Source organism: Phaenicophaeus curvirostris, chromosome 20 (assembly GCF_032191515.1).
Source record: "Phaenicophaeus curvirostris isolate KB17595 chromosome 20, BPBGC_Pcur_1.0, whole genome shotgun sequence".
In the NCBI taxonomy this organism is placed as follows: domain Eukaryota; kingdom Metazoa; phylum Chordata; class Aves; order Cuculiformes; family Cuculidae; genus Phaenicophaeus; species Phaenicophaeus curvirostris.
Genome location: NC_091411.1, coordinates 10858701 through 10880666, shown reverse-complemented (window position 1 = coordinate 10880666; position 21966 = coordinate 10858701). Strand labels below are relative to the sequence as shown.

At 48.8% G+C, this 21966-nt stretch overlaps 1 protein-coding gene across 2 annotated transcripts in view; it reads left to right on the top strand.

Moving 5' to 3' along the window:
- KCNT1 (potassium sodium-activated channel subfamily T member 1) overlaps positions 1-21966 on the top strand; it is an 84873-nt gene that overhangs the window by 22913 nt on the left and 39994 nt on the right. The window contains exon 1 of one of the 2 annotated variants that reach the window (XM_069873349.1): positions 18039-18614. The exons of the other annotated variant lie outside the window; for it this stretch is intronic. Coding sequence (XP_069729450.1) covers positions 18466-18614 — 149 coding nt within the window. The 5' untranslated portion in view covers positions 18039-18465. Of the gene's footprint in view, positions 1-18038; positions 18615-21966 lie in introns of those variants that run through there. 2 annotated transcript variants of the gene reach the window in all.

Sequence of the window (21966 nt, the reverse complement as noted above, 5' to 3'; positions counted from 1 at the left end):
GATATTTGTCATCGCGGCAAAACCCTGTGTCTGCAGAAATCAACGGAGGTGTTGCCGTTGGCTTCGGTGAGGGTGGAAGGTCAGGCTGAGATCGGAGCTGTCACCGCTGCCATAGTGACAGTATGAGAAACAACTTGGCAACTGTAGCTGTAATTGCAGAGAATGCATTAAATTTTCTTTTTTCTGCTCTGTTTTCCTCTTGCTTTATCTCATCACAGTTGCATCTTTGTTCCCAAGGGAAATAATTTATTGCCATTCTGAAGGTGGTGCTCATTCCTTTTTCTCTGCACAACCTGTTCAGTGACTGAGGGCGTGGGGAGCGTCGGGGCTCAGGCATCCCCCACTCGCTGCCTTGGGGGAGACGGGGGCTCGACTCCTGCTGTGCCATCACTACTTTCTGCAGCCAGCCCTGGCCTAATGCTTGGGTGCAAACTGCTCTCACAGACCCCTGTGTGGTCAAGGTAAAAAGAGACCACAAGCAAAGCCTAAATGAAATGGTTAGTAAATCCCCCCTGTGCATTCTCTTGTTAAGGCAGAGCATCTCAGAGACTTCATTTTGTGGTACACTACGCAGCACAGGGGTTTAGGGAGGAATAAAAGGCCTGTAATTTCAATCATAACATCTCTGTTTCTGAGAATTCCCACCAATAGAGAGGATTAATTTTTTATCGTCTACTCTTTTCAACTCTGCTTATCAAGAGAGATGTGAACACGCTGCCTGCCGAAGCCCTGCAGCTGGTGCACGTTTTCTTGCCGTGATGCATTTGCCTCCTCTGCTGGCTCTTGCTTGGATCATAACGAAGATGTAGGTATTAATTTGCAAAGAGAATCCCTCCTGTTCCTGCCTGCGAAGGGTTGGCAGGACAGGCTGCTGGGCAGGGCAAAGCTGAGCAGCAACAGCAGCCTTCAAGTCCCTGAATTGGGACATTTCTTCTATTATCAGTCTATTAAATTGCTGTGTTGCTGCAATGAAAATAATTCTATGTTCCATTCTTTCTTATCATTCCGAGTTTTGATTACATTGGTGCGTGACACTTAGTATAAAACGATACTGCTGAATTTCATCTGCCATCGTGACCTTATTTCTTTTCTTTGTGGAACATTTAGCAAATTCATGGCTGGCTGTTTTACTGCAGGGAGAGGATCAAAGTCCAGCCTGCTGGAGAACGCAGGTCCCTGGGAGTAAAGGTCTGTGGGGAAAAGCAGCCTCTGCTCTCCTGTTATGTCCCAGCAACCTTATTGTGAGTGTCTTAATCTCCCCCGCGTAGCCAGAGGGCTCGGAGGAGGTTTCAGAGGTTGCAGAGCCCATGGGTGGGTGTCAGCATCACCCCTTTGATTATTCTAGACAATAAATAATTGATAATGAAAGAGTTTGCGGTGATAGAGTTGAAATTCAAGGCTTAAGTCTTGGTGGGGCACATAGGTTGTGGATGTTAGCGTGTTGTTAGCAGTTTGAAGTGAAAAGAAAGGCACGTTTTTCCAAATCTCTCCAACTCGGAAACCTTTGCATGGTCTTGCTTGTGACTTCTTCCTCAAGACAGACCATCTGGTTCTCTTGTGATCATCTCTTTTCAAGGGGTGGCCCAGGGCTGTGCAGTTTGCTGACAGGCAAACAGGGCGTACAATTCTATGATTCTATGAGTGGAAGCTGCGAAGGTGAAACACGTTAGGACTGTGACATCCTCCAAAGCTATTGCTCTGCGCTCGCTTCCAATGTGCTGGGTGCTAACCCTCTGTTTTGGGAATGAAAATTTCTGCAGTCAGATGGCATTTGCTCTGCGTGAGGGTACACGGGTGCGTTTTCCCCTGGGTTTGTCCATGATATTTTGCCCATTGAATAGGATCCTCTTGCAGTGGAGAGGGTGCAGCTTGCTCACGCTGTCTCCAGTTTGATGCCATCACTGTTTTTCCCTTTTTTGCAGCACTTGTGTGGGTGTGCATGTACACATGGCATGATGTGCAAGTAGCCACGGCCGTAGCCTTTGAGAGTTCAGAGCTGGGCCAGGACGTGGGCGCAGCCGGAGGGAGGGAAGGACGGAAGAAGGGATTGTACCGAAGACTGAGGCTCACAGCAGACGCCGAATGAGCTCACTAGCTGGAGGGTGTGTAGCTCATGGGGTCAGCTGGGTAATGTAAATAGCAAAATGGCAATGAATTAAGGGAGATAAGTGGTTTTCTTCAAGGGTGAAAGACTGAAGTGTGGTGAGAGAGAGGATGCATGCAGTGAGGTGCAGCCTCAGTGGAACCAGGGGGTTCATTCACCTCTCCCCTGTGTAGAGTTATTGTTTGGATGTATTAAAGTCTTGCCTGATGTGAGATAAAACACGGTGTGAGGGCTGGTCTTGTACCTGAATGGGTTGGTTCAGCAAAAACCTGCTTTTGGTTGGACTCGATGATCTGGTGGGTCTCTTCCAACCTGGTGATTCTATGATTTGCTCAGGGTGCAACTGCTGTTCGCGAAGCTGGGCACAGGTGAGGTGCAGGCTGCCTGGCGTGCTGCTGTGCGCCTCAATGTGCTCCAGCAGGCTGGAACTGGAGCTTCCCCGGCTCCTCCGCGTTTGAGCTGCTCCCAGCTGAGGTGTGAGGAGCAGCGTTGAGCCCTCGCTTCTTCTCTTGGGGAGTGGAGCAGCCTTCCACTGCCTGGGGAGGGGTTGGATGTTGCAAGGAACTGATGGAGAGGAGTGCAGGTGTTTGCTGTGGCCAGTGCAAGCCTCCTGTTGCTTGGGGGCCTCCGTCTCTGACACTGGCTGCTCCCCTGACTCACATCAGACCCAGTGTCTGACCTCGTTCTGTGCCCCGTCGTGTTTGGTTTACTGAGCCACATATCGTGTCTACTGTTCTCAACAATGTCTTTGTCACAGATGATTTTTGCTGCTGCTCTTTCATAGCATTGTGGCGGAGCCCTCTTGAGGACAACACAAACATGACTCCTATCCAACAAAACTCCCAAACTCACGGCAAAATTGTGATGTTGTTATTCTCTCCGGGACTCTTTGCTGTCACCTGCCTTGTAGCTTTGGTTGCAGCTTTGCATAAAGCTGACTGGTGTGGTGCATTTGCCTGTGAGATGCTGGGTACGCTGTCTGTGAGGTGCAGGGGTGCGTGGAGGGGATATCTCAGTGTCTCCTGTCCAGGCAGCAGTCCTCGTGCTCCCCTTGCCATGGTAGCTTAGCCAAGGCTGGAGACAGAGATCCTTCATCTAGCCTCATCCTGCCTGGCACATGTGAGGGTCTGAGGAAGGTGCTGTTACCCTCCTGTCTGCAGGTCCTGGCTCTCTTGGAGTTAAATGTGGCATTGCATCTTGTATCCCCTCTTTCTCGAGTGCTCCTTGCTCTGCTTCCCATGCTGGCCATTTCCTAGTCCTGGCTTGCAGAAGGAGCTCCATGCTAGGGCTTGTTGTCCTCCTGCAACACTGGGAATGGACATGGATGCCGTATGTTTGCCAGCCTTTCCTATCTTGTACAATAGCAGAATAGTAAAAAAAAAAATCATTTTAAGGTTGGGAAAGCCCACTGCATCTTCTGTGATTGGGCTCTGGGTTTTGTTAACTTTGGGGGGCGATTTCTGCTGCGTGACCCACATGTGTGCTCTCCGTAGGGCTCTCCGTAGGGCTCTCCGTAGGGCTCTCCGTAGGGCTCTCCGTAGGGCTCTCCGTAGGGCTCTCCGTAGGGCTCTCCGTAGGGCTCTCCGTAGGGCTCTCCGTAGGGCTCTCCGTAGGGCTCTCCGTAGGGCTCTCCGTAGGGCTCTCCGTAGGGCTCTCCGTAGGGCTCTCCAGAGCCTTTGGCAGCTTGTTGGGGCTCCACGCTGCTCAGACCCGCTGTCCCCAGCCGATGGACTCATGCAGCCACCATCCACCTGTGCTGGAGATGGGGACGGCAGCGGGTCGGTGGCCTCTTTGGGAAGGAACCGTGGGCGAGAGCGGCAGGGAGGCTGCGGAGCGAGCGGTACTACGCGGCTGTGTTTGGATTAGTGACTCTGCCGCGCTTCCTGCAGCCCACGCAGGCTCCTGCAGGAGCGGGAGTGTCGCTCTGCAAATTTAGCAGCTACCTTTAGGTGGGGAGCAATTACTTCATGGGCTGCGGGTTAAAGTCATCGAGCTTTTCTGAGTGTCTCATATCCATTCCCCGTACGCCGGTGGTGACTATTAGCAAAGCTATTGCTTGGGTTGAGCTGTGCTGCAATCGATTTCTGACTTCAGATCGATACAGGCAAATTGATTTGGGAATTGGACTTTGCAAATGCCATGCTGCTGCTGCTGCTTTGGTCTGTGGGCCTTGGCTGTGGGTCAGCGCCCTGGTGGATCCAGCACCGCGGTGCGGAGCAGCAGTTGGAGCACGGAGCACAAACACCACGCTCAGAGGCAGAGCCCGTGCCAGATCCCCGATGGCAGGAGCTGTCAAGAAAAATGTTTCCTCCGTCTAGGAGAGAGGAGTGTTTTCTGGGGAGCAGGTGGTGAAGATATTTAGCAAATGTCAGCTTGAGACCTTGCCATCCTGTGGGCATAAGTGACATTGCTGAGAGATGTGTTATCCTGTCAGAAAGCAACAAAAAAATCCACCAGCTAAATGTTTACGAGCAAGGCAAGGCTTTGCCAAAAGTGGGTGTTTTTCCACCCCTGAGATTCATGGAGCGAGAGCGCCTTGGAGCAGTGGGAATCCTGCTCCTGCGGAGGCTGAAGGCAGGAGCTGTCGGCACCGGGCAGGCAGCGCATCACCATCCCTCCTGAGCAGAGGCTGCCAGCCTCTGCCGACTCGTGAGCCACGGCTCCTGCCTTCTCTTCTGGGCTTTTTGGCTCCCTTGGCTTCTCTCTGGGTTTTAGCAAGAAGCAGCCTCTGAGCCTTTGCAGGATCTCACCTCCTTCCCCTTCTGCTCCGAGCAGCAGCCAGGCAGGGGTGATGCCAGGCGAGCAACTTCAGTGAGATGCAGGTGCCTCTGATGAGCGAGGCTTGGCCTTGCAACCCACGTAAATTCATTTTTCACAGAGCTTGGGCTCATCCAGCACTGCCGTTTAGCACTGGTCCTAATGCAATATCTCTCTTTTTACCAGAGAGATCAGGCAGCTCGTGCCCCACGGCAGGGAGAGAAGTGATGTATGTTTTCAGTTTAGAGATTTTGTCAAGTTTGCTGGTTCAGCTGAGTTGGTCATGTAACTACTACTGTTAGGACATAAGCATCTGGCCAAGCCACTTTACATTATTTCTGAATGCCTTAATCAGTCCCCTAGAGCTGATTAATTAGAAATTGGCCTTCTTACTGCATGTAGTGTGCTAGTTTGTATGTGACAAAAATACTTAAAAAGAAAGGTTCCCTGCAGACAGGTGCTAAATACAGTTTTTTTCAAAGCTAAAACAGACCAGCTATGGATGTGATTTCATGACTAAGAGAGGGAGAGCTGCAGAGACCTGCAAAACTCATTTGCCCCGTGTCTATGTGTCAACATTTGAAATGCTTAATTACATCTGGTCTAATAGCTCCATATGGGAGTATAGTTTGAAAAATTTCTAATTTAATAAAATAGGTAATAGAAGAGAGTTTAATTGAAATAATTGACATGGACATGAGTGTGCTAATTTAGTCTGGTATTTATAATGCACAGTCACATTGTTTGTTTGAGGACAGAGAAATGAGTATTTGGTGGTGCCCGTTTTTCTCAGTGAGTTACAGCTGGTCTCTGGGAAGATGTTTGTTCGAGGAAGCTATTTAGTCACTGTTCCTGAGCTTGGATTGTGAAGATGGATTGGCTTCATTACAGTTTGATGCAATTGCACCCACGCTGTTGAGAGCGAAGGCCTTTTCTGACACTTTGGATGACTTGAGATGGGTCTTTCTAGTGAGCAGGAGCACCTGAGCCTCTCTGGCACAGGGACATGCCCTTCCTGAGCTGCTCACATACACGTACGTGCGTGAGGGCGCTCGCCCACGTGCCAGAATGCAAGTGGGAAAGGGGAGGTTCATCTTCCCTATCTACCTGTTCATCCCTGCTTGGCTGAAGTTCATCAAGGCCATCAGTTCCAGCTCAGTAAATTGGCAACATGAGGTTTTCCCATTTGGAGAAAGACTTGATAATCCCATTCTGGAGCGGAGATCTCTCATGTTGCCATCCCAGAGATGTGGTACTGGGAATACTATGAGCTGGTAGGCTCTGCTGCAGCAGTTAATAATCTGTTGGGTCACTGAGAGTGTTTCATGGCGAAGCGGTGGTGACACAAAGAGCCATTACATCTCCTCAGCCTCTTTCAGAGCTGACATTCAACAATTGCTCCTTTTCATCTTTCTCCAAAGTGCTTTTAAAGCCGAATATTGTCACTTTGTTTTGAGTCTTCCCACACAGCATCTGCACTTAGAACTGCCCAGTGCTGATGGAGAGGTTTGTGGCCAGCAGCTATTGTGCTAAAATTGAGAAGAAAACCAATTTCTAGTCAGCTGTCGTTATGGTCTCTAATGGGAGTTATTTCTTTCTTGCTAAGAACTTGTAAATGCATTTTAATGCCAGATGCAGTGCTCTGTGGCTAAGAAATGTTCAGCCTCCCAGAATTCAGCAGTACAAATATTTCTGCTCATAGACATATGTAAAGCACGTTGCACATGTATGAGGGATGGATCCCTTCCCAGCTCAATAACAATGAAAAAGGGCAAAGCTCAGCTGTCAAACCCCGAAGGCTGCTCCCCAGAGCCTCATACAGCTTTGTGAAGGAGCCCTGCCTGGCAGAGCCAGCTGGTGCAGCAGGTTCAGGTTAAGCCCAAAAGGTTAATTAAGTACATGCAAAGCCTTTGTTTGCATAGCAAAGCTGTGCTGCTGAAGGAAGAGCTGTGCTAGGGCATAGAGGAGGTAAAGTGTCATCTTCTCTGTCTGTGACGTGCAGTTTATTCCAAGAGAAGCTGGTGACAAGGTGCTGAGGGACATGGTTTAGTGTTTGATAGGAATGGTTGGACTCAATGATCTGGTGGGTCTCTTCCAACCTGGTTATTCTATGATTCTATGATTTATCCCACCTTTTTAAAGCCTTATTTCCCCTCTAAGCTGCCCTGTTTCCCTCTACAGATCTTAGGGAGAGAAAGGAGAACAATTGAACAAGCTGGTGCAGATATTAACACAATCATGATACAATTTAATCTTGATCCCATTAAACACCCTTAATAATCAGAGAGTTTCTCACTTGGTTTAATGGACTCTTTTCCAGATGATGATGCTGCAAGATCAGACGCTTGTTATAAATGTCTGTTTATTAAACAATCTTTCTCCTAAAAGCTTCTGCCTGGCCAGAATGAATATAAATGGAGAGGATGATCTTTGCAGTTCAGTCTTTAAGGAGATGCTGTGTAAAAAATTGGGGCCTATTGCTTTTTATTTTTGTGTGTCTTTATATGAGAGATGCGAACAAGCCAAGGCATTTTTTTTTTTGAACTGTGCTTTTTGCTTTAAATGTATGAGGCAGTTGAGACCCAGCATCCGTGAAATAGCATCTGCTGTCAGACCGACTCCTGGAGCGATTATTCCCTTCCTGACAGATGATTTGGTCATGGGAGTTAAACCAGAGGCTGACAAGCAGATATGACCAACGATGTCTAATAACCTGACTTAAAATCCTTTTCCATGGTCTTAGTCCAACTTTTGCTCTTGACGCGGTGTGCGTGGCGGAAGGCAGCGCAGCTCTTGCACACGTACACAGTCACCTGTGTGAAACAATCTTTGTTTGTAGTGATGGGACGAGGGGCAATGGGTATAAGCTGGAGAGGGGCAGGTATAGACTAGACATAAGGAGGAATTTCTTCACTATGAGGCTGGGGAGGCCCTGGAACAGGTTGCCTAGAGAAGTTGTGGCTGCCCCATCCCTGGAGATGTTCAAGACCAGGTTGGATGTCGTTCTGAGCAACCTGATCCAGTGGGAGGTGTCCCTGCCCAGTGCAGGGGGTGGACTGGATGGGCTTTAAGGTCCCTTCCAACCCAAACTATTCAATGATTCTGTGATTTGGACACCTTACAGCATACGCAAAGTGAGTAGAGACCTGATATCGCAAAAGCCCTTTGCCATTGCATAACTGCAGTATTTAATGGTTTTAGGAACACAGGTTGTTTGGATGGTTCAAATATGACACAAGAAACCTTTCTATTCCTTTAAATGCCTTGGTGCTGACCTCTGCTTTTGGCTGAATGTGTAAACAGAGAGACCCTCATTGTCCCTGGTGGCATCTGGGCTTTGGCTTGGGCATCGCGCACCCCCTGGCTGGCAAGGACTCCTATCGCACGGCAGAACTTCCAGCTACCACGTGCTATTGATTGGTGAGCAATTTTTTTCTTGTTGAAGTTAAAATAAGAAACGTACTTGAAGATCAATGGTCTGGTACAACCCCTTGTTCTAGTCCTTCCCACACATGATGAGGCTGTCATAGACTCCATGGAGTTCATGCCTCATTTCTGCAGCACATTGTGAATTTCTCTTTATGCAGACGTGCCATTTTCTGTCTTATATAATATATTACAAAAGGAATGGTGTCAGGAACGGAAAACGTATGGCAAATGGTACCTAGCATGATCCAGCAATCCTGGGGAGGGAAAAAAAATTTATTGCTGTGAGACAGTTGGCAGAGCTGATGGAGACCCCCAAAGCTGAAGTTTCTCCTTTGAAGAGTCACCATTATAAAAAACAAGAATAGAATTCAAGAAAGTTTTTAGATTCTCCACATTTTTTAGCAGAAACTGTCAGGTCTGTTCAGTAATTAAACACTGCTTTGCAGTTTAACCAAGTGTTTTATTAGAATCCTAATACTTTAGTGATGAAGTTGCCACGAAAATGTCACGCAGAGAAGGCTCAGAGTCCTTTAAAATGGCAAAAAAAATAGGAATCACTTTGGCATTTTGAAAGACACTGTGAAAATGTTTCCTGGTGAGCTCTGCCAGGGAGCTCTGTGAGGTGTTTTGCAGCAGCGAGTGAGCTGCCTGTGCTCCTGGCTCATTAAACGCCGTGCTGTGTCTCCATCCGGAGCGTCGCCGGCTCCTGAAGCCACTTGGCTGCTGGGCTGGAAATTGAGCGCTCGAAGGGCTGGTGAGAGGCTGCGTGGGGAGGCACAAGGTGCCTTCTCAGCTCTCGGTGCCTTCTCAGCTCTTGCTGCCTGGCGCATCCCCTGGGAAAATCTGGGGCAGTGGGTGTCCCATGGAGCAGAGATTTATTGGCTCGCGTGCCGCAGGAGCTGGGGGTGAGCGTGCCGCTCTTGTCCACCTGCTCTTAGCCGCTGGCTGAGGATGCTCACAGCATCCCTCTCCTTTCTCTGCGTCTGCCTGCAGAAGGAGGGAAGCAAAGGGAAGGTTCTGGCCTTGGAGGGGAGCTGCAGGCTCGGGCCCTTGGGAAACTAGAGAATCGTGGTGGTAGTTACGCCGCACAGCGTGGATTAACAGCTGCCTCCTGACCAACAGCTTGAGCGCTGGGACCTCTCCTGCGGGTATCTTGAGTAGTACTGAGGGGTGACTACAAGATGTCTTCAGATCCATGAGTGGAAAGTACTGTATGAACACTTAGAGTAATAAACATTTATACTGCAGAGATTGTTATAGCTGGGAGGCAATAAATTGCAGCTGACAGCCGTCACCCAGCCTGCTCATGCCTGGCTCTCAGCTCTGCCAGCCCTGTGCCCTCTGGGTTTGGGTCCTGCCTTGCCACCTTCCCTGAGCATCCCTGCTTTCCTCTGCGCTCGCCGCATTGCTCTGCCTCCCTGCGCAGAGCCGGGGCTGACTCATGCTCTGGGAAGCGCTGCCCGTGGCTGCTGGCGCAGCCTGCCAGCTCTGCCGGGCTAAGGAGCCTGGCGCTGGTCTCATTAAATCTTGGGAAGCAGATAGTGACCCTGTTATGTACTCACCTGGAAAAGTGACTCGGCCGTGCCTGATGACTGTGCTCTGCCTGGAGACTTTTCCTGCTTCCCTTGCAAATATATATTTAGATTTTACCCAAGGGCTTTTAATTTCCTCACTGGCTTGAGCAGCTGTGACAGGTATACAGATACCTCCCCTTTCTCCTCCTGGCATCAGCCTAGTTAAAAAGTGGGAAGAGATTACAAGTCACTGTAAAGCTTCAGGGTCTCATTGCTCTGCTTGTAAGCATTTAAAATGCAGCATAGAAATAGGAAACTGTTGTCGGAGGTACCGCGGCTTTGTTAGAGATATTTGTTCAGCATCTGCTTGGGTCTGCTCTATTTCTTCTCCCTGCCAAGCAGTCCCAAGTTAACGTGCTGGGTTTGCAGCTTTCATGTTCTTCGCTGACGAGCCACACTTAGAGAGGTAAAAATGGGTTTGCAAAGGCTGCGATGACAGTTCTGGGATTCAGCGCGCGAGGCTCTTGCGTCGCGGTTACATAATGGTTGTCGCCAACTCTCTGGGTAGTTGGGGAGCTGCTTGGCGAAGGGGACCTGCCGTCCTTCCTCCAGGCTAGCCAAGGGAGGACTTGTTTGCAAGTCTTCTGCATCCATCTGTGGGGACCACGCTGTGGCCGTGGGGGGATCGGCTGAGCCCCCCAGCAGTTGGAGCAGCGGGTGCTGTGGGGCTGGGGTGGTTGGGGTGGAAGTCACAGGGCAGGACGCCTGTTACTGGGCAGTTTCTGAAGTCCTGGGTCTGTAAGGGAGATTCTCTCCTCTCTTCTAAACGCTAACGTTTTGTAATTGTTGCCATTTGAAATGTTAATGCAGAGAACTTGGGGAAGAGGTGGGAAATCAAAGACTCTTCTGCTATCAGACGCACCGTCCCCCTCTGGGCTTGCAGCCTGCCTGCAAGCTCTGTATGTATTTTCTTACTTTACATAATTTTTCCATCTCTCTCCATCAGCCCGGCTCTTCAAAGGCTTCCTTCTGTTTCCAGATCTCTTGCTGCTACTAAATATGCTCTCCTCTGTGCTTCTGAAATGTTCCTTCTTCCCTGAAGCTCCAGTGCTCCAGTTCACTAGAGGAGTCTCCCCAACTCTGCTGAGGAGCCGCTGGGCGAGGCCATGAGCTGCTGCCAGATGTACTGCCTGATTCTGCTGCCAAGACTAAATAGGGGAAGTGAGGGAATAAAATGCAGCCAATTAATTTCTGCCTGTGTCATGCTAATCATCCAGGCACCTTTGAGTGTCTCTGCTGTGCTGGTTGCCCAAAGGTTTCTAGAGCCGTGTGATGCTGTCAGCAGGTGTTGGTGTTCCCCTGCTCCAACCTCTCCCGTTGGGTTTCTTTGGTGTTGGTGCTGAGCAGCCTCCAGAAAAGAAGAGGGGATGGAGCCCCTGAGCCCACTGTGGTGGGAGATGGAGCAGGGAGACCCTTCCAAAGGTAGACGTGGCTGCGATGGTGACATCACCTGCAATTAACGTGCTCCAGTGGAGACTCCTGAATGGGTTCAGGCTCTCCAGAGGGCTTGTGGTTTTGGCAGTAACCGCTCAGCCCGATTGTCGTCCCAGCCAGCTGCTGTGATGAGAGAAATCCCTGCAGCTTGTGAACTTTTCCTGAAATGCTTTTAATGACAATTTAATAATAACACTTAGTGTTGGGTACAGAGCTTCTCACCCCTGGAACTGAAATGCTTTACGGAGAAGGGTAAGGACCATTATCCCCCATGCTCACAGGCAGGGGGGAAATAGCTGGATTTTATTTGTGAGAATAATTATAACAAGTGGAATTAATCAACTTTTCCTATGAATGGTGTTGCTTTTTAAAGATAAACGTCAGGAAAGAGTCCTAGATACAAAGGAGAACTCGCAGTGGTGTGAATCCATCTGACGGCTTCTCAGGGAACTCGTCAATGCCTGTGGTGCAAAGGCATTAACCCTGCCAAGGCAGCGTGTGGAGGGAACAGAAACCAGTGAAAAGACATGCAAGACAGGGCACGTTGTTTACTTGCTGGTGCCCTAGATCTCGGTGAGCAGGGACTGCCGCGGGCTGCTGTTACCCTGCTCCCAAGGTGTGTTGCTCCTGCTGCACTTTGCCTCTCTGGCCACTCAGAGCCCCGTTCCTTGGGAAACCTCTCCCAGCTCCCAAATATCCCCATGATCTTGGTGTGCTCTGCGTAGTGCATGGAGAAATTACACTGTAATCAAAATTGCTGCTTGTAGATTCTTAGCTGAGGGGCTCAAAGAAGCCGTAACCTCTGAGCAAGCTCGGGCAAAGTCACTGAGAGTCGGGCTTTTGTTCCTCCTTCTCTATCCTGCTTTACCTCCCCTTCTTGCATCTTGGCCCTGTTGAGACTGCAGGGGAAAAAAGGCTTATGGGGGAAAAAAGGGTTCTTGTGCTAAGCTCAAAGAAATAGAGCCTTGTTTTGGCTGGGATCTCTTGGTGTGATGGTAACGCATGTGGTGAATAACGGTGAGCACAGGTGGGAGAGTCATTGAGATGCTTTCTCGTGTCGCTGCCCTGCTGCTTACAGCCCATAACAGGTTCTGTTTGTGGAGCTGCCAAGACATGGATTCACCTCAAAGAAAACTGAAATCCTGGGAAGTCCTCCTGTTATCTTTGGCAATCCGCTGCTGAGGGCCTCTGCTCCCAGGCACTGCAGGAGAGGGGAAGGCAGGAACTGGGATCCATCAGATACAGGAGATAAATTCAGACCATATTTGCAAGTACTTTGAATTTCAGAGTGCTGCTGAGGGCTCACCCGGCCCTAACCTGACTGGAGCAGCGCTCAGGCAGCACTGAGCCACTGGCTGATCAGAGGATTCGCATCTCCTCATGGGGAGCATCTTCTGGGAAGCCCCAGGCCACCTGGATATACATCTCTGTGAACAGCAGGTAGGAGTCACCACCCATCCCTGGTTTTCCCCTAGAACCTTCAGGAAGGATTGGATCATCTGTGTATTTTAAACTCTGATTTTCATTGCACAACTCAACTCCGAGAAAGATCTGCTGTCTCTCTGCAGCCGAGGTCCCAGCTCTCGTGCTGGTGGCCATGTGCCAGAGAGGACCTTCTGCTCCAGGCTAATGGAAAGAAAATTGAGAGAATTTTTAAATTGACCCCGGATCAATACAGACAATATTTTCTAAGTACTTTTGTTAATAAATACATGCATCCTTGCTGTTCAGAGAGGATTCCCAAGCATCTCCTATGTTTTCTCATAACTCTGCACTCTGAAATAATCAATGTATTGGTGGTGTGTTTTTTACTGTAAAAGGAACTAAAACTTTTTGGATTCAACCCTCTCATTAGCTGCAACTCCACTTGCTAATCGATAGTCAAAAATATGGACAGAATGACCTGTCTTATGAGGTCTCTGAGAGTGTCTGTGTGGAGGAGCACCCCGTGAGGATGGAAGGGTCAAGTCCTACAGAAAGAAAGAGGATGGATCATCAACATTTTTTTTTCTTTTTGGCAAATTTGTTATTTTAACTGAAAAAAGTGTCAGTGGAAAACATATTCTGGTGAGGAAGCAGAAGCTCCATCTTCTGTGATTTCAACTTCCCATTGGGGAAGAGAATGATTAGTACACAGGAAAAAAACCACAAATGACTTTAAATTTCCTCAAAAATATTGACATTTCCAGCCAGCTCTGTTAAAGGAAGGTGGTTCTGCTGGTGCTTGAGCAGTGCTGCTTTATGCCTGACTGCAGAAGCCTCGCGGTGCAGCGTGGAGTTGTTTTTGCAGGGCTGTGCATGAGCCTTGGCAACCTCCAAACACTGGCAATGTTTAAAAAGCTGTTTTGCAAAATGCGTGGTGACCATGTAGGGCATTCCCTCGTGGCTAAAGGGCAAAACTGGTCAGCAAATGGCTGAGCCAGAGAGGTTTTAACATTTGTCAAAGTATTTATGGTGCTCTGAAGTTGATTAAGCCATTAATGCTATTGCGTTTGTTGGGGTCTCGAAATGTAGGAAGTGGTTGTGGTGGTAAAATTGCATGGGACCTTGCTTTTCCTTGGAATTCTTAAATAAAAGGAGGTCAGGGCTGCCTGGCAAAAGCAGCATGAACACAAACCAGCCTGATGAGGAGAGGAGCAATGGGAAGGGCTGCGCGGGGCACTGATCCTTGGGAGCTGGGCGAGAGCTCAAATGGAAATGTGATTTTCCTAGAGCAGCTTCCTAGTGTGTCCGCAGAACTGAGGCGGGGGGGTTGCTAGAGAGATAATAATGAGCCTTAATGACTTTTCAGCTTGGAGTCCATTGAATTATCAGGCATCCGTTGAAGTATTTGTATGAACGCAGCCCCTGCCGCAGAGGCAGCAGCTCTACCATGGTTGTTAAAGCTTCTCGTGTGATGCTGATGTGGTCGTGCGCACAAGTGTTTTCTAGCAAAACATACTCTCCTTCAGAGGTTACCTTTTGTGCTTTTGAAGTATCTTTGCATCGTCAATGCCTTTCAGGGTGACTTTTCAAGATCAAGTGTATTAAACTGGCTTTTCTTCCAGGAGGCTTTGCACGCTCACACTTTTGGGTTGTGTCTCAACATAACAGCTTTGTTTGCCAGAAGAATATGAAGAAAAACCCCAACCCCTTCCTGTTTTATCAAGTAGTTCTAATGGGCTAGGTCATGCTTCATTGACAATAAATTGAATGTGTGCTTAAAAAGAGCTTTGGCAGTTGGGACTGAAAGCTACCTAGATAAAAGAAGAATATTTGACAAAGCAGTTGCTGTGGATTCAATTAAGACTGATGAAAAACCTGTTTCTTTCTAAACCTTACTTTCAGAAATATTATTACCCCTGCAACTGCTGCTCAGCAATTCCCAGCCATCTCCCCAGCCCCCGGCACAGCAGTGGTATCTGCATTAGGCAGACACTGAAATGAGAAATCAGCAGTTTGTAATGGGCTCTCAAACTAAAATTAAACATCAGTTTCCTGGCTCACGGTCAGATGGTTGGCATTCATTTAGCCGGACAAATATTTCTGGACCAGAGGAATTCTTAGTTGGGCTTTGATGTTACCGAGGTTGCGTTTTGTTAGTTTTCATTCGTGGGTTCCCTCGGAGAACACGCTGTACAAACAAGGTGTTTGATGTACATCCTACCCTTGGGTACCATGGGAGGAGACACAGACGTGTCCCTGCAGAGCAAACTCACCAAGCTCTGCCTCAGGTTACCTTTAAGCCATGGCTCTTTCTAGGAACATGCAGTTTCCTAGCGAGAATGAGCGTCCTGGGGTTGCTGAGTGATGGGTTTTACCTGTTACGTTTTTTGAGTTCTGGGTTAAGCAGGTAGCAGCCATACACAGGCAAAACCAGCACAGGGAACCTGCAGTTACTCTTTAATATCATAGAATCATAGAATAACCAGGTTGGAAGAGACCCACCGGATCATCGGGTCCATATCTTTTCCTAAATAACAGCCATTCACTTTCTGAGTTAGAGGAAGGCTGTTTTGTCCAGTCCGTGTGATCCTTTATCCTTTGACAGACAAGGACATGCCCCACCAACAACCCAGCGACTCAAGTATTTCTGTTTTTCCTTTCTTCTCATCAGTGCCTTGGCGTCCCACCTCCCAGCCGAGAGGACCAGGGCACTTCTCCTGCATTCCTGGTGGCTCAGTGACCCAGAAAACTCTGTGTTGCGTTACTCCTCTTCCTTCAACTGCTCTTACTGACATGACAGCACTCGCTGTCTGTCTGGGAGGTGGCTTGGGAGGAGAGACGCTGCTGGGGCTCTAGGTCTTTAGGTGAAGAGTGAACATGTTGCGTTGCCTGGAAGAGGAATATTTTTTTGACAGATCTACAGCAAAGGAATTTCTTCAGCACAGATCTGAGCAGTCTGAGTAACTCTGGAACTATCCATCCTCACTGGAGCCCTCAACGTCAGCCAACCTCTTTTCTTGCTTGGAAGGGAAATCGCTATTCAGACCAGCTGCCCTGTTTGCAGTTTCTCGTGCCCCTGCACTGGATTGCTCCACTCTTCTGCTTTTTGTGTCTTGATTTGTGTTTAAGTGCTGGACAGAAAAAGTGTCATCATGTAGAGAGTCCTGCAAGCAGGAACAGAGTTGCTCAGGGAGTTCTTTGATGTGTTTTTTTTGTCAACGCCTATATGGTTTTTGTCACCATCAATAAGTATGACAGGAGAATTTCCATTTTCTATTAAAATTCTCCATTTTTTCCGCTAATACTTCCGTTCAGTGCTGCTGCTTGATGGCATTAGTGCTGCGATGATAATTTAAGCGTAAGCCACTTTTCATATCAAACTTCCATCCTGAAATTAATGTTCTTTTGGAATTAGGAAAACAATACAATGTAGAATTTGCAAATAGCTCCCTAAAAGCGAGACCCTATTGTCCCAGTCCTAGTGACTCTTGTTGTCCAGGAGGATTCATCAAGCCCTGAGCTGGGCACGGACTGATCCAAACAGCAGTAATTATATCTGAGGCTTGAGAACAACACCCTGAAGTAAACAGATATGGAGCAATAAGTTGAAGAAGGGGCTGAAGCGAACCATGAAGCAGAAAGGAATGGCTGCTAGAAAATGAATGCTTTGAGCTAATGAATCATTTTTAGGCAAAAGGAGATATTAAATGTATGCTGAAAGCCGGCACATTAGTAAATGGGCTGTGGGTTTTTATCCATTTTACATTTCAAAATGATAAAAGAAAGTATGTCTTACGGACATATCTCATTAAGAAATAATACTCTGAATAGGGAAACAAGGGTTTGGTTAACAGGAAGCAGGGAGTTGTTTTCTTTTCCCAGATCAGCCAGGGGTTGCTTTGTGTCATGGATTAAGTTGCCTTTATGTACCCGTTTTGGATGAGAAACAGTGAGTAGAGCATTGCTTTTCATATCACGATGCCTTGCGGGTGATCGGACAGTGAATTTAGTCTTTAAAGAATACAGTGGGGCAGCACTGGCACCCCATGGAGCAGCATCAGTGTGTCGAGGGGCAGTGCTGGGATGCCATAAGTCAGCGGTGAGTTGCTGTGGGGCAGCGTTGGGTTGCCATAGGTCAGTGTAGGGTTGCCGTGGGGCAGCGTTGGGTTGCCATAGGTCAGTGTAGGGTTGCCGTGGGGCAGCGTTGGGTTGCCGTGGGGCAGTGTAGGGTTGCCGTAGGTCAGTGTAGGGTTGCTATGGGGCAGCGTAGGGTTGCCATAGGTCAGTGTAGGGTTGCCATGAGGCAGTGTTGGCTTGCCATAGGTCAGTGTAGGGTTGCCGTGGGGCAGCGTTGGGTTGCCATAGGTCAGTGTAGGGTTGCCGTGGGGCAGCGTTGGGTTGCCGTGGGGCAGTGTAGGGTTGCCATAGGTCAGTGTAGGGTTGCTATGGGGCAGCGTAGGGTTGCCATAGGTCAGTGTAGGGTTGCCATGAGGCAGTGTTGGCTTGCCATAGGTCAGTGTAGGGTTGCCATGAGGCAGTGTTGGCTTGCCATAGGTCAGTGTAGGGTTGCCGTGGGGCAGTGTTGGGTTGCCATAGGTCAGTGTAGGGTTGCCGTGGGGCAGTGTAGGGTTGCCATAGGTCAGTGTAGGGTTGCCGTGGGGCAGTGTAGGGTTGCCATAGGTCAGTGTAGGGTTGCTATGGGGCAGTGCTGGTGGGTGGGGCCGGGGTGCTCGATGGGGCGGGGCCCGGCTCCGCTGTCCGTGGTGCTGATCCCAGTGCCCTGGCCCGCGGCTCCGTCCCACTGCCATGTGATACCCTCATGGTCCACTTCAAGATGCCCCACTTTGAGGGTTGCTATCAAGCAGGAGCTTGGACAGCTATGGGCTAGTGGCATCCCAAAAAGAGGGCAGGATGCAGGAGATCCCGCTTTCCAGTCCCACGTGGATGACTCAGGGGTTTTGCTCCTGCTCAGGACACCCCTGGCCACAGTGAATTCCCTTTTTCGTTTGAGAAATCAATGCCGAGTGTGTTCAAAGAGCAGCAGGTTTTTGTTCTCACCTACAGAGGGAAAGCTGGGTTGTTCTGGGACAGGTAGCATGCACCTCTCTGGCCAGATGAGCAGTGACTGAGCCCCCGTGACTGATGGCAGCTCAAAAGGGGGGAAGCACCAGTGAGTTCCTCTCTTCTCGGTTCACAGCAGGTGCATTTAGGAGGGGACCTTGCTCTGCTGCTTTGTGTCTGTGAGCCAAGCATGCTGAGTCTGTTCCCTGGCACGCAGTCCACACGCTGCTCTTTGCACGGAGGAATGAGATAAAATAGCTTCCTCCCCCTCACGTTGCTACTGAAAAACAGGGATGGGGAAAAAATAATCCCTCAGACCCTGCTCTGCTTGTGGTGATAAGAGCAACACAATCATTTTTTAAAGGAGGCAGCCAAGGCAATTACGTTATTTACTAAACAAAGCCATTTCAGAGATTTCTGCATTGTGGATGCTTTCTCGGTTGTTTTGCAGCAGATTCATTGCAGCAGCAAGGCCAGAGAGTTTGCCTTGACTCCCCTCACTACCAAAATAAATGTACAGGGCAGGATTGTTCCACTGAGCAGCCGGGAGTGGGGAGATTGGAGACGGAAGGAGATGGTACGTGCCGACAGCTCTAAACTGAATGCGGTGAGGATTGCTATGTATGAGAGAGTTCAGGGGGGAAAGAGGAGGAAGTCACAGAGGCAGCCAAAGCTCGCTGGATGGCAAGAGCCAAGCTGAAGAATTCCCCTTCCGAGAGCAATGCCCATGTGAAAACTGTCCCACCAGCGACCACGGAAGATGTCCATGGGGTGAGCCCCTTGTTACCGGCTCGGAGGATGGGATCCTTGGGGAGCGATGTTGGACAAAGGTATTGCAGGACTGCAGTGGTGCATGGGGCTTGCTGGGTGGGGGAGGCAGCACCTTTTATCTTTTAAATGAGAGGGAAAGGATGAGTGCTACCGTGGGCTGGAGGGGTGGTGGATCAAATCTTTCTGATAGGTATGTTAAAAGAGCCACACCGGCTCCAAAGTTGTATTATGAAATAGGTAGCTGGAGCAGAAGAAATTTAGTTCCTTTAAATTTTTCATAAGTGCTTCTTGTTTTTTATATGCCAAAAGCATGTCTGGATGGCAGCTCTGAGGCTGTGGGGCTGCCACACAACACTGTTAACTTGCACTGCACCTTATCTATGCAGTTTAAGACTGAAGCTTATTTACACTGCTAACGCTGCACTGTACATAAGCACCATGTTTGCATGGAAGAAGAGATGCTCAATCCCCCATCTGAGGAATAATTTATTTACAACCGCACACACACATAAAAAAAGCTACCATTCAGAATGCTGCAGCCTCTCTCTGCAAACACACAGCTGATGTGTTCAGAAAGAAATGAGCTGCTTTTCAGGAGGATAAAATTGCACTTGAATTACAGTTTCTTTCAGAAGAAGCCAGGTCCCCTAGTTATGATGAGGATGCATATGTCAGTAATTCAGCTCTTGTGCTGTTCATTCCATTTTCTGTTTTGTTTTGGGTTTTTTTTCCCCTGTCTATTCAGCCTTTCAGCTCATCCATGCTGTATTCCTTTTTGGAAAAAATTCCCTCACCTGTGATTGTGTACTGTGCATCTTCTGGGATGTAATTTGGCGCTGCTTCTAGCTCTGGTTTCCAGTGCAAACCAGCACTGTAGGAAAGCTTCTGCTCATGGTGAATTTTACTTGTTTGGCTTTAGATTGGAAGGAATTAACCACTTCAGCCTCAGTATCTTGGTGTGTTTTGTTGGTGGGCTGGGGGGAAGGTGGCAACAAGCTAGGATTAAGAGGTGGTGTCCCCACTGGCGAGGGTGAGGAGGGAGGTGTGTGTTGAGGGATCGGCGTGGTCATTCCCCCAGTGCTGAGCTGTGCTGGGCACATGCTTCTTCAGGTCTGGGAGGCAGAGTCCTGGTGTACTTGCGGAACTGAGAGTACCTGTCTTGGTGTAATATCTGGTGTGTCAACTCTCTGGATGGCACTGATGCTGGTTCTCTAGTGAACAGACACATGGATCTTGTGGGTTGTTGCCTTCTGGCTTCCTGAGGCAAGGGCTTAAACATGTGAAAAGCTGCAAATGGGCATCATGTGGGTGCAGTGGAACTAAATCCCTGAGCAACACATTTTGACAAGCAATCTGTACCTGCTCCCAGTGTTGATCAGATGGCTTTTGCTCTCTTTTCATGTCTTCCTTTCATTGCTTCAAAGAGATATAAAAGATTGACCTGTTCTGGAGGTACCTACATCTCTGAAGGCACGTCCTGAACACTTCTGTTAGAGAAGCCGTTGGAATGAATTTGCTTCCTTCCCTGTGCCTTTCAGTTAGTTGATGTACCCCTCATAACAGTGCCAGGATGTTCACATCCAGATGTGCTGGGGCTAGGAAAAGGCTCTTACTTGCAACTGAGGGGCTCTTACAAACACGTCCCAGCCACTGCTAATCAGCTGTTGTTGAACGCCTCGGGGACCAGGGGCAACAGTTTTAAAAATTGCATAGCCATAGCATTTAGGTGGACCCTTACCAGAAGCCCAAGCATGCAGAACGCACCATGGTTCCTTAGGGCTTTATAAAAGAACCCAGTTCCATGGGTTTCACTGGAATTCCAAGTGTTTTGCTGCAGTCTTATTGTAAGGGAGTGATGGTGAGAGGTAGAGGAGTTGATGAGAACACTTCTACGCTCCTCTGGCAGCGGGCAGAGTGTGGCAAGCTGCCACTTGCAGTCTAAATTCCCAAATGCTGGGCTTGTCTTCTTCTCTGCGTGCTGCTTCTCGACAATTGAGTTGGCAATTAAGATTGAGATGTGTGCAGTTCTCTTTCACTGCATATGCAAGCAACAAAGGCAGGAAGATTGCTTCAGAGATGATGAATAGTGTGTTTGAGACGCTTCGTCTCCTCCAAAGCCAGACACAAGCAGCATTATCAAGTTAGCGGCGACAATTGTCACTGGGAGTTGGGAGTGAAATTACCAGGTGATGGTGGAAGAAGATGCTGTGTTACAGGATGTTCTCAGGGATGCAAATGAATTCTCTAGACAACTGAAGCCAGTGAAGTTTATTCTCACCTACTGTATTTGCTCCTTACTCTCGGTCATTGCGTGATTTCAAAGCTTAGGGATTCTTAGACAAAACAGGAGGAAAGCATTTGAATTAGTCTGAAGAGAAACCACTCTACAGACATATTGTCCTGCACCTGGAGGCAAAAAGGGGAGCTCAGGGCTAGCCCTGGGCTTCAGGATGGGGAGCTGTGGGTGGGATGGACCAACCCAGGCTGCTCATGTAGAAATAGCTCTCACTGAAGATGCTTGGAGCTACTTCTGTGCATCAGGGACTGCTTTGAGAAGGGGATGCAGCCTCCTGGCTGCTCCAGAGAGGCACTGAAGCTGTCCGTGCATGCAGCAATCATGAGGGTAGAGCAAACCATGAAGTTTGGGTCTATGACCTAGGCTTTCCTGGAGGCAAGTTTGTCCTGTAGGGCTTGTGGTGATGGATGGGGAGGAGTGGAAATGTGAAAGAGAAGGATGTGGTAAGAAACAAAGTCATAGAAAAGGCAAATGCTGTGCTCTCCATCGAGCAGCTCTGTGTTTGGGATGAAGCTGCCGGCAGGCATAAGGATGTGTAAATATCAGTGTTTGGATCACATTTCATGGGCTGGTGATCTCTCCGTAATACCGGAGATGTGGATTGAAAAACACAAACAAACATTTTTACAATGTAATCGTGTCTGTTTTTGCAGCCCTGCTGGAAGCAGAGGAAGCTCTGACCATGGCCCTGGGGTGCACTGATACTCTTAAGGGATTATAAACATACCCTTCAGATATCTGGTTTTGAAGCCCTGGGAGGGCCGGGGGCTGTATGTCCTTTCCCTGCCCTGAGGTTGGAAGGAACCTCTGGAGGGCTCTGGTCCAACCCCTTCTCAAAGCTGGACTAACTTTAAAGTTGGCTCAGCTGGCTCAGGACCAGGCCAGTTAAGTTTTGAACATCTCCCATGTTGGAGCTTTCTCAGCCGCTCTGGGTGCCTGGTTCAGGGCTTGATAGCTCTCAGGGGGATTAATTTTTCCCTTGCTGCATTTTGTGCCTGTTCTCTCTTGACCTTTTACTGTGAGCATCCAAGAAAAGGCTGACTACACCTCACCCATCATGTAGCAGAGGGCAGCAATTAGATCCTTCCCTCCCTTTCTCTCCTTCGGGCTGCGTG